This window comes from Dasypus novemcinctus, chromosome 21 (assembly GCF_030445035.2).
Source record: "Dasypus novemcinctus isolate mDasNov1 chromosome 21, mDasNov1.1.hap2, whole genome shotgun sequence".
NCBI lineage: Eukaryota > Metazoa > Chordata > Mammalia > Cingulata > Dasypodidae > Dasypus > Dasypus novemcinctus.
The window spans coordinates 63,383,998-63,396,872 of NC_080693.1; the positions used below are offsets into that span (position 1 = coordinate 63,383,998).

At 39.7% G+C, this 12,875-nt stretch overlaps 1 protein-coding gene across 1 annotated transcript in view; it reads right to left on the reverse strand.

The window, feature by feature from the left end:
- The window catches only part of ITGA2B (integrin subunit alpha 2b), a 141,785-nt gene that overhangs the window by 38,725 nt on the left and 90,185 nt on the right, over window positions 1–12,875 (reverse strand). Inside the window, exon 7 of the mRNA XM_058285006.2 lies at window positions 6,438–6,568. Coding sequence (XP_058140989.1) covers window positions 6,438–6,568 — 131 coding nt within the window. The remainder of the gene's footprint in view (window positions 1–6,437; window positions 6,569–12,875) is intronic.

Below are 12,875 nucleotides of genomic sequence, written 5' to 3' on the forward strand. Positions count from 1 at the left end.
ATTTATTTTTATTTTATTTTTTGTAAAGATTTATTTATTTAATTCCCCCCCCTCCCCTGGTTGTCTGTTCTTGGTGTCTATTTGCTGCATCTTGTTTCTTTGTCCGCTTCTGTTGTCGTCAGCGGCATGGGAAGTGTGGACGGCGCCATTCCTGGGCAGGCTGCACTTTCTTTTCACGCTGGGTGGCTTTCCTCACGGGCGCACTCCTTGCGCGTGGGGCTCCTGCACGTGGGGGACACCCTTGCGTGGCACGGCACTCCTTGCGCGCACCAGCACTGAGCACGGGCAGCTCCACACGGGTCAAGGAGGCCCGGGGTTTGAACCGCGGACCTCCCATATGGTAGACGGACGCCCTAACCACTGGGCCAAAGTCCGTTTCCCCTAAATGTAAGCATTTAGAGCTATAATTTTTCCTCTTAGTATTGCCTCTGCAGCATCCTGTAAATTTAATTATGGTACATGTTTATTTTCATTCATCTCATGATATTTCCTCATTTTGGTTCTGATTTCCTGTTTAACCCATAGGTTGAGAGTATGGTGTTCAGTTTCCACATAGTTGTGAAGTTTCCCTTTCTCCTTCTGTTATTTCTAGCTTCATTCCATTGTGGTTAGAAATACACATTGTATGATTTCATCCTGGAGAATGATGCATGTGCTCTCAAAAACAATGTGTATTTTGTTTTTGCTGGGTGATGTGTTCTATATGTCTGTTAGGTCTAGTTGGCTTAGTGTATCATTCAAGTCCTATACTTCCTTACTGATCTTCTGACAAGCTGTTCTAGCCATTATTGAAAGTGGTGTGTTAAAAGTCTACTAGGAATGTAGAATTGTCAATTTCTCTCTTTGAATTTGTATTTGTTCAATATATTTTTGAGCTTTGCTTTAGGTGCTTATATATTTTTCATTGCTATATTTTCCTGTTGAATTGTTCCTCATCAACTGTTTTTTAACTAAAGCCCAATATTAGTATAGCTACCCCAGCTCTCTTTTGACTACTACTTGCATGATAATATATATATTTTCAACCTTTCACCCTTTAACTACCTGTATCTATGACTTTACGGTGACTCTCTGCAGACAGCATATCGCTGGGTTATGCTTTTTTATCCATTCTGCCCATATGCCTTCTAACTGGAGTTTAATCCATTTAAAGTCACTACTGATAATGTGGTCTTTCTTCCGCCATTTTGCTATGTATCCTTTATAAGTCTTATACCTTTTTTTGGTTCCTGACTTGCATTAAAGTCTACATTTGTATTTATTTGCATTCGTTTTTTTTTTTTTTAAAGATTTATTTCTCTCCCCTTCCCCCCCCCCACCCCGGTTGTCTGTTCTCTGTGTCTATTTTGCTGTGTCTTCTTTGTCCGCTTCTGTTGTCAGCGGCACAAGAATCTGTGTTTCTTTTGGTTTCGTCATCTTGTTGTGTCAGCTCTCCGTGTGTGCAGCGCCATTCCTGGGCAGGCTGCACTTTCTTTTGTGCTGGGCGGCTCTCCTTACGAGGTGCACTCCTTGCATGTGGGGCTCCCCTACACGGGGACACCCCTGCGTGGCAGGGCACTCCTTGCGCTCATCAGCACTGCACATGGGCCAGCTGCACACGGGTCAAGGAGGCCCAGGGTTTGAACTGCGGACCTCCCATGTGGTAGACGGACGCCCTAACCACTGGGCCAAGTCCGCTGCCCTTATTTGCATTCATGTTGTACCATATTGAGTGCCTTCTCATTTCAATCTATTCTGGATATATTTTTCATCTTTTTTCTTGTGGCTACCATAGGGTTAAAATACTAAATATATAATATTTGGTTTGATACTAATTTAACTTCAATAGCATGAACATATAATTTTCCTCTATCTGTTTCCCACCATTTTTTTGTACTTGTTAACCATTTATATCTTTGTATACTGTTTGTCCAAAAACCTAGATTTATCATATTTTTTTAAGATTTGTTTTTTATTTCTTTCCCCTTCTCCCCCCCTCCCCACCACCATTGTCTGCTCTCATGTCCATTTGTTGTGTGTTCTTCTGCATCCGCTTGCATTCTTGTCAGGTGGCACAGGAATTGGTCTCTTTTTGTTGCATCATCTTGCTGTGTCAGCTCTCTGTGTGTGCAGCACCATTCCTGGGTGGGCTGTGCTTTTTGCATGGGGCGGCTCTCCTTGAGGGGCGCACTCCTTGCACATGGTGCTCCCCTACATGGGGGACACCCCTGTGTGGCATGGCATTCCCTGCACGTGGCAGCACTGCGCATGGGCCACCTTATCACACAGGCCGGGGGTCCCTGGGTTCGAACTCTTGGACCTCCTATATGGTAGGCAGACGCTCCATCAGTTGTACCACATCTGCTTCCCTATCATTACTTTTTATGCATTTGCATTTAAGCACCCATAGGAAGTAAGAAGTGTAGTTACCTACCGACCAGTACAATATAATACTGGCATTTATAATTATCCAAATGGTTACCTTTACTGCAGCTCTTTCTTTCTTTATGCTTCTTTGAACCACTGTTTAGTGTCCTTTCATAGAATGTCTTAATCTCTTCATTTTAAAGAGATTCTTACTAAATATAAAATTCCTAGCTAGCCATTTTCTTTCAGCACTAAGAATTTCAACCTTCTACCTTCTTGCCTCCATGGTTTCTGATGAGAAATCTGTATTCAGTCTTATTGGGATTCCCTTGCTTTTCAGAACGTTCTCCCTGCCTTTTTGCATTTGATGGTATCATCAATATATGATGGGGTGTATTTTTCTTCATGTTTATTCTGTTTGGTTCTCTGAGCTTCTTGGATAGCATATTCATACCTTTTGCTAAGTTTGGAAAGTTCTCTGTCATTTTTTTTACTATCCTTTCTGCCCCTTTCTTCATTTTCCTTCTGGGACTCCCATACCACAGTATACTGGTGTGCTTGTTGATGTCTCATGGCCATTTTAGGCTTTTTTTGCTTTTAGTATTTATTTTTTCTTTCTGTTTCTCAGCCTGACTTATTTCAAGTGTCTTATCTACAAGTTTATGGATTCATTCTTATGCCACCAGCTCCATCCTGGTCTTGAAACCCTCTTGGGCATTTTTCATTTCAGTTATTGTGGCCTACTACTCCAGTAGTTCTGTTTGGTTCCTTTCTAAAATTTCTATATATATATTTTTTTAAGATTTATTTATTTATTTATCCCCCCCCTGCCCCCATTGTCTGTTCTGTTCTCTGCGTCCATTTGCTGCATCTTCTTTGTCCGATTCTGTTGTTGTCAGCGGCACGGGAATCTGTGTTTCTTTTTCTTGCATCATCTTGTTGTGTCAGCTCTCCGTATGTGGGGCACCATTCCTGGGCAGGCTACACTTTCTTTTGCGCTGGGCCGCTCTCCTTACGGGGCGTACTCCTTGTGCACATCAGCACTGTGCATGGGCCAGCTCCATACGGGTCAAGGACGCCCGGGGTTTGAACTGCAGACTTCCCATGTGGTAGACGGATGCCCTAACCACTGGGCCAGTTCGTTGCCAAATTTCTATGTCTTTACTTGGGTTTTCATATTGTTCATTCACTGTTTTCCTGACATGCTTTAGGTCTTTCTTTGTACATTCCTTCATCTTCTTAAGAAAAAAAAATTTTTTTTTAAGGTACCAGGGCTGGGGACTGAAACCCATGACCTTGAATGCAGGAAGCCGGCCCTCAACCACTGAGCCACATCAGCTCTCCTGAGTTGATTCCTACACCTATTTGCCTATTCTTGCTTGTTTTTGTTTCTAAGGGGTCCCAGGGACTGAACCTGGGACCTCCCATATGGGAAGAAGGCGCTCGACTGCTTGAGACATACCTGCTCCCCTCATTAAGCATTTTTAAGATCATTTTTTAAAGGCTTTACTTGGTATGTTCACATTCTTGTCTTCTTTGTTGAGGTTTTCTGTATTTTTATCTTCTGCCTTTGGATGGACCATCATTTTCCGTCTCTTTGTCGTATATTCTTTAGTTGCAGACTGTACGTTTTAATATTTTAAAATGTTAACTCTAGGCCTGGGATGTCTGATTTCTGGTTTTGTAACCATTTGGTGATACGACAGAGATTTTCTTGAGCTTCAAGCCCTACTATGAGGAAGGTCTGTGCAGGGTGAATGCACTGTACAGGGTTTTCCCTGTCTTACTGGGCTTCTGTATTGTCTTGGGCTTTTACTTGTTAGTTGTTTTGGAGTTCCCTTATTTATGGAAATATAGTTGTTCCCTGTTTCCCAGGGCACAAACCTCCCTCTCCCAGGTCTCTGAAACCAGCAGCCCTTTGTCCTAGACTTTCTGCCTCTATAGGTTTTTACACTCCTTTGGTTGGTTGTCTCATGCTGCCTTTTCCTGGTGGGCAAATTCTTGGAGGAGAGTCACCGTCAGTGAAGGCACTCCCTACTCGGTCTTTCCCATCCAAAACAGGGCCAGGACCCATGAAGGGGACAGAGAACAGCTCCAAAGTGCCCTGTGGAGAGGGTCAGGAAGGCCGCCAAAAACTTCTCCAACAGCTCACCAAAACTGAGCTCTCCTGGTTTGCCCAGCAAACGCAGCCTTTCAGCTAACTTTCCCCCTCAGCCTTCAAGAAGCCCTGTGTCTTTAAATCTCCACTGCCTCTGCCCCTGTCAGGGAGGGCTGAAATAATGACTGCTGTCCTACCTTTGTCCAGGGCAGGGTTGAAACAATGGCTGCTGCTGCCCTCAGAGCTGGGAACCCGTGATTTGAATTGGCTAATCAAAGACCCTGATTAGAGATCGACTTTTCTTGGGGAAGAGGACTTTTATATCCCTTTTACTCACCAGTTGCTAGTCAGGGACTGGACCCTGTGGCAGCCTACTGCGAGAGTGGGGGATGGCTGCAGTAGCTATCATGTGGAGAGAGCAATTTACAGTTCTTTACTGTAATTTTTCAGCCTCTTTCGCCCTGCTCTTTCCTGGAGCTGTACAGTATTCTGGTCTCTGGAGTTTAAAAATAGTTGTTTCAGACAGTTCTTGCCTAAGTCCTGGAGCCCACACTCTGCCATCTTCCCTGGTCGTTCCTTCTCAGTTTCAAAAACTTCTTTTATTTTCCCAAGAGATTATTTGGTCCTCTTTTAATTGTTCATTTATAAAACACAGAACTAAAAATCAACTGAGGAGAAAAACATGTATTTAATATGCCCTTAAAGTTGCATGGTATATGCTTTTTAAAGAGAGAACCTTGCAACATGCCTACAAAGAATGTGTTTACTACATAAAGAGCTACCAAAGAAGGCTCAGAACCAGTTTATAAGCAGTTTAACTCAATATTAGAAATCAGAGGTTAATTCTGCTTCAAATCTTACACTATAGATGTTGTCTCCCTTCCTTCTTCCTCCAAAACACAAGAGAGGCAAGTAAGTAGGAAAGGACTCAGGAGACAAATCTAGTTAAGTCAAGGAACTTCAGAACTCTGACCTTAATTTGGCTGTATATTTTTTGTTTTGTCATGTATTTACTAATTTGTAATTTTGGGGCTGTAAACTTTAAAAACCACAACTATCTCTTCTCATTCTCTTGTAACCAGTTCATTCCTTTAGTCCTAGCCAGCTGGATAAACAAGGGGAGCAAAGTCTTTCTGGTTGAGGCATATAGCTCATGAAGCCTATAGCAGCCTCAAATGCTCAAAGATTAGAATTTCAGTCCTCGATGAGGTAAATGCCACCTATGGCTAAATACCAGCCCAAAACTGATCATCAGCAAGAACTATGAAAGACCATTAAAAAGAATACCCAAGAAGTACAAACTTGTAAAAAATAAACAGATGGAATTCCCTGGGTTTTAGAGTGTTTTGAGTGCTAACTGTACAATGCTTAAAAGGCACATGAGCGGACAGAGTGCAGCTCAGAGGCTGAGCGCCTGCTTTGCATATATGAGGTCCTGAGCGCAAACCCCGGTGCCTCCTGGGGGAAAGAAAAAAGGAATATGAATCTATGCTTGCATTTTTAGGTGTAAAACAGAATACTGTATTATATGTGCTTTTTTCATAAGCATAAGAGGAATGTTGGTGAATAGGGATAATAATATATGCTGCATCATTTTTGAGCATCTTCTATGTGTTAAGGCACTTTTTAAGTAATTTCAGTGCATTAGCTCATTCATTCCTCTCTATTGTAAGAACTTCTGTTATTATTCCCACTGTATAAGTAAGGAAACTGGGGCAGAGGGAGCTTAGATAACTTGACTAAAGCTACACATATAGTAAATAGGGTACGATCTCAAAAGTGTACACTCTTAACTGAGAACTACAAGCATAATACTTTTTTTTCTTTTTAGGAGGTATGGGGATTGAATCCAGGACCTTGTATATGCAATGCAGGTACACAACCACTGAGCTATACTGGTTCCAGTACAATACACTTTTAGTTTGAAAGAGCATCTATTAAAAATCTTAAGGATTATCATCATGTATAGCTGCCTCTGAGAGAATATCCTCACCATTCGGCTTGTTTTCTTTGTTCTGCCAACTCATGGAGCCGCCGAAGGGCTTTTTCCTGTTTTTTCTCATCCTTGCGGGATCTTGAAGAGACATTTCGTGCAAACTCTCTTTGTTTGAGATCTTTTAATCTCTGGGGTAACAGAAAGAAAAGAGGGTGGATGATTTAGAGTAGCATGGGGATCGTGAAAGTAAGGCTTTTAAGAATATTTACTCTCAATCAATGGTGACAGCGCTAATGAAGAATACATTATTAAACTCTTATGGCAACTGTAAACACAATAGCAGATTACTTTGGGCAAAAACAACTGAAGTATCTGCAACCCTAATTAGGACAGCACATCATTTGCTTTATTGGGCTAAATAAAAAAATTTCCAGAAGCAATAAGCAAATATTAGAACACTAGGAGGAAAGAAATGGGACTATTTAATCACCTGCTCTTCCAGGATGCAAAACTAGACAACAGAACACAAGATAATCTTAGTAACATGGTCCAAAGAGCAGAAAGAGATTAGGCTAGCACAGAAAATTACCCAGGCGTAAGATCTTAAAAAGCAATGTACAGCTTACATGGGGAGATTCTCTGAATTATAACTCACATAGAAAGCATACTTTTATTTCACCACAAAAAGGTGCTTAATTTCTTTACAGCACAAACAGACTTTTTCTATTAAACAAACCTAGATCATGTCTTCCAATGCTAGCATGTTCAAAACTCACCAGTCTGACCATTTTCATCTGGTTAGTCTGCTGAAATTAAAGAGTAATAATATGTATAGCTTTTCATTCCTTCATGGCCCTGAGAGGAACATCCAGGGGATGAGGAGGGAGAATAGAAGTCAAAGAATTTATTATTTGAAATCCAGATTACGGAATGAGTCTTTTACTTTCAGAAGCTACTATATAATTTTCCTTAAAAAAAAAAAAAAGAAAAAAGAAACAAAAACAAAAAAAATCATGTTATGATATACTGGTGAGTCTCCAGACATATTTATCTGCAATGAAGACAGAACTGAAGTTATTTTCAACATACTAGATATTATAAAAAGCAAAAACAAAACACACATTAGCCTATACTTTTACAACAGCATTGGGAAAAGAAATTTGACCCAATATAAAGTGGACATTGCTTTGTGGAAAGGTATGAAGTTCAACAGAGGAGTTTTCTTACCTAATATTTATGAAACATGTTCTGAATTTTCATTGAATTGGAAGGAGAAAAGGATAGAAAGACACACATACAAAAAAAGATATATAGCTAAAGACACTAGTAGAAAAACTCACTCTTGTGATCTGGGCTCCCAAATTAGAAGGATTTGCTTTCAATACATCAGCTGAAAATGTCACATCACAAAGGGAAAAAAAAGTAAAAAATAAAACAAGAGTAGAAGAGAAAAAAAATAAAGCAAGCGTTACTACACAAGCTCTCTTAGTGAATCTGCAAATTATTATACTGAATAATCAGGGACAAAGCCATCAACTCTAAAAGGGTAGAGGTGGGGGGGAGGAAAATATCTGTACAACACACATATGTGTACATACATACAGATTGACACAGTAATAATCCCTCCTAAATGGGACTCTTTTTACATTTCTCCCAGGAAAATTGTTATAAAACTTTGGACTACTGCTGTTTAAAAGTGATGCTGATTGCCTAGAATGAAGATTTTCATAAAACCACTTTAAGATGGAAGAACAACTATTTTAAGTAAATATTAATTCCTATTTTCTCCTTCTGGAGGGGAATGGACGAGAGGGGAAAGAGACATCAGGCTTATTTTAGTCCATAAACAAGTCTTTTCTTCACTAAACATTTACAGGCTTTCTAGGGCCAATATTTAAATAGAATGTTTTTCTCCTATCTGCCATCTTTTCTCTGATTACCCCAACAATAGAAAATCTCCCCATGCTTCATCATTTCCTTCTCTTTTACAATTATTTCACCACTTTAGGAGGTGTTCCCCAAAATATGTGATATTGTTCAAAAGAGCTATCATTTTATCACAGTCTGGAGTTTCAGTATGAATCACATAAAAAATCACGTTTTCCAATAATTCAACAACCACTTGGAGTATTCTTGAAGTTGACAGGTAGGACTACGTGCACATCATCCTGAGGGAAAAACAGATACCAATAAAATAAATTCAAATTGCAAGGTCCCTCTAGGAAAAGCTATCCTGGCACTGTATTGGGTATAGCAAACACTTCTGTACCACCTTTACAAACTTTGTAGGCAAGTCTGGGGTCTCAAAAGAACCTCAAAGGCAGAGCACCTTAAACCTGCCCAAACCCAAAATGTGTATCTGCAGACTCTCTCAAATGAGGACATCCTGATGATTGGGGGAAAAAAAGACATGGATTTTAAGGTTCATATTATCTTTTACCTAGAATGGATGCCTAATTCCAAATTTTTCCTTCCTACTCAAGATCAAACTAAACTTCCCTGACCAAGTCTCTACTGATCCCTTATAAGAATAGTTCTTTCAGAACCATTATACTTCTTTGTATATTCAGCTCTTCTAACAAGCATCATATTTTATTCTGAGTAGTTATTCTTGTCTTATAGAAAGAAGTATGTAGAGTTATATATAGTCAGAGACCTAGGTTCAAATCTATTAATTACGAGGCAAGTAATCTCACTTCTCTGCACTTAAGTTCTCTCATTAGAAAACAGGGCTATCAATACAGATTTACTATAAGTATCTAAATAAATGTAAAGCATTTAGTAAGTCATAATTGTTCAATACTTTTGTCCCTTTATGTGGGGCAGGGACTATGGTTTATTTTATTCTTCCCTTTTTTTTTTTTCTATCAGGGGGCTGAGCTGGGGATTGAACCTGGGACCTTAATGTGGGAAGCCACATAGGCTTCCCTGAGTTAGTTTTACTATTTGTTTTTGCTTGCTTTTTTTTAGGTGGCACCGGGATGTACCATGTGGTAGGCTGGCACTCAACTGCTTGAGCCACATCCATCACTAGTTTATATTTCTATAAAAAGTGTTTGGTAAATGGCTGTTGAGTAATTTGGTTTAAACAATGGATCTTTGATTTTTTCCAAATAAATTTTTCTATCATTTGTAAGAAAGGTTGGTATGAAATATTTTTTTATATCTAGTAGGGACAAATAAAAAATATATGGTCTTCTTACCTATCATTCTCAGGTAGTAAGGAAGCCTCATTCTCTAGAGAAACAGAAAGTTTAAAATTGCTTATGACCTTTACTTTAGGGCAGAATTTGGCCAAATGGCAAAAAAACATACAGACCAGAAACTTCTCCACTTCCTAACTAAAAAGTAATTTTTATACGGGTACAGGACTAATTCAGAGTCTGGTTATCCAAAGTTGCTTATTTTATTCTAAAAGTCTGTCTCTACCTAGTCTGGCATATCTGACACTGAAGCCCATATAACTTTCTCTGAGTTGTATTTTTATTTTCCTCTTTAATCCTAAAGAGGGAGAGAACTTCAGATAATTTCTTCAGGTGAGAATAGAAAAAGACATCTGCCATTGAGAGAAGATACAAAGCTCATGCAAGGAGACCAGAAATGGCAGCTATGTATGTCATCAATCCTAAAATTCCTTCCAAAGGCTGAGCAATTTCCATACCATACACAAAACTTCAAGTTATACTCTGAACTGGGACACCATTTAATCTAAATGGATATAAAAATCATCACTTATGCTGACTCCAAAGCCACTATAAATTATCTTTGAAAATTAAAAAGACTGCTTTGGAAGAAGTGCTCATAAATTTGCTTATTTTATATTGAAAATCACGCAAGTAAAAACTTAGTAAAATTTTAAGCCACATACACATTTTTAGCTGGAAAAATTTTAATTCAAAGGAGAAAAAGGAGCTTGAACCCTACTAAAAAAATGAAAGGTTTTGAAAATCCTGTTTTCCTGGGGGAAAAAAAATCAATAGCATGTTTCCAAACAAGTATATATTTGTTGGGTGGTACAGAATGGAACGAACATTTCCCAGGGTCTAAATCACATTGTAGCTGGGATTTCCATTAAACTTCCCAAAAAACCAGTAGAGGGGAGACCTTAGCAAATGACCCAGCAGTTGAAATACCCATCCACAAAATTGTGGGTCTTCGGGTAAAAGACTACTTCAAATGTAACTATCACTCTAGTTTTTTAAAAATAGCTAAACATTATTGTGTTGGCAAAAGAATGTCTTACTCCAGGCACAAACTTCTGCTACACCATACAACCGTGAACAGTTTAAACCATGGAAATGAGATCTGGTGAATCAGTAAATCGCAGAAAAGGATCATCCTGCATCCAACTACTGCTCTTTATTTATTTAAATATTTATTTATTTATCCCCCCCTCCCCCTGCCCTACTGTTTTTGCTGTCTGTTCTGTATCTATTTCTCTTTTGGTCTTCTCATTTTTCTCCTCTGGATTCACCGGGACTCGATCCTTGAGATCTTTGATGTGGAAAGAGGTTCCCTTGGTTTAGCCACCTCGGTTCTTAGTTTCTGCTGCACTTCACCTTGACTCTCCCCTTTGTCTTTTTTGTTGCATCATCATCTTGTTGTGTGACTCACTTGCACAGGCACTGGATCACTGAGTACTCAGCTTGCCATGCAGGCAACTGGCTCACCACGTGGGCACTGGTTTGTTGCGTGGGCATGCTTTCTCTTCTTTTTCACCAGGAGGCCCGAGGGATCAAACCCAGTCCTCCCATATGGTAGGTGGAAGCCCTATCACTTGAGCCACACCCACTTCCCAACTACTACTCTTTAAATGCAGACTTCATGAGCAGAAGCATTCTGTCTCACTGTGCTATGAAAAAGAATGAACTACAACAAATAGCTTTGTGGAAAATCATCGTTAATATGGACCTCAAGAAATATGGCCTCTCTCATAATAGTGGGTAGAACTTTTCTCAAGCATTTTGGATTATCTAAATTTAACTAACCATTGTTCCCATGTGAAAGAAATTTCAAGCATTAGAAAGGAGACTAAGTTGAAGGCAGGCAGCATTTTCTATTGGCACTAAAAAACACTATGTTTTATATTTACTCAGTTCCGCAGAGAAAACCTGATTTTGTCTCTTTAGAGTCAAAAATTATCCTTCATTCTCCAGTTAGCAACTCCACTTCCCTGGAACAAGGCCTGAGCCTGAGGCTTGGTTCCCTATGTAATTAACCCTGCAACACACACTCCACTGTCTATGGCATATAAGTGATGCTCGGTAAACATTTATCAAACTGTTCTAAAACAAGTTGTTGGGAGAGGAATATACACATACACTCTTTTTTGGATTATTTGCTTGTTATGAGAGTGAATAAAGAGGTGGTTATTAACACCTCCACCTCTTTTTTCTGATTAAGTATAATTTAGCATTCTTCGAACTTCAACTGTTCTCTTCTCTCTCACGCCAACAATTCTGCACAGCAAGGATCCATAACCTCTTCTCTCCACTTTGTTTTCTTGCCTGTCTCATGTAGTAACATTAATGTACATTTTCTCTCCCCTCTCAAACTAATCACATTTTAACTGATGTTTAGCCATTATCAGTCCAACTCAAATCTCAGTATTTGATGTTTCTGGATCTCCATATGGTGAATGCGGGAAAGCCTTAGCACTGAACTACTCCGGGAAGGAAGATTATGGTTGAATGGTTAGGGAAATTCAAGTTATTGGATGTCAGATGCAAATTCTTTGTTTAGCACTTGTATATGGGTGAGCAATGAAATTTAATTGTAACAGTAACAGAGAAAACCAAATATTTGATAACACAGAAAACTAAACAGTGATGCTGATTATAGAAAGTTAAAATGAGAGAAAAAGAAAATATAAATTATTTTTGCTGGTTAATAGTAGTACTAGAGGAGAGAAATAAATAAATCTTTTTAAACAAAAATTACTGTGGACTAATTGCCTTGCTGTATTTAGGAATTCAGCAAAAAGCCTTAAAAGTATGGTATTCTTTTTTTTCTCTAAGATTTATTTTTATTTATTTCTCTCCCCTCCCCCTCCCCCATTGTCTGCTCTCTGTGTCCATTCGCTGTGTGTTCTTTTTATTTATTTTTAAAAAGATTTATTTATTTATTTCTCCCTCACCCTCCCACCCCAGTTGTCTGTTCTCTAGGTCCATTTGCTGTGTGTTCTTCTTTGTCTGCTTCTGTTGTCAGCGGCATGGGAATCTATGTTTCTTTTTTTGTTGTGTCATCTCTCCAAGTATGTGGCGCCATTCCTGGGCAGGCTGAACTTTCTTGCGCACTGGACGGCTCTCCTTACGGGGCGCACTCCTTGCGCGTGGGGCTCCCCTATGCTGGGGACACCCCTGCATGTCATGGCACTCCTTGCGTGCATCAGCACTGTGCATGGGCCAGCTCCACACAGGTCAAGGAGGCCCAGGGTTTGAACCGCGGACCTCCCATGTGGTAGACGGACACCCTAACCACTGGGCCAAGTCTGCT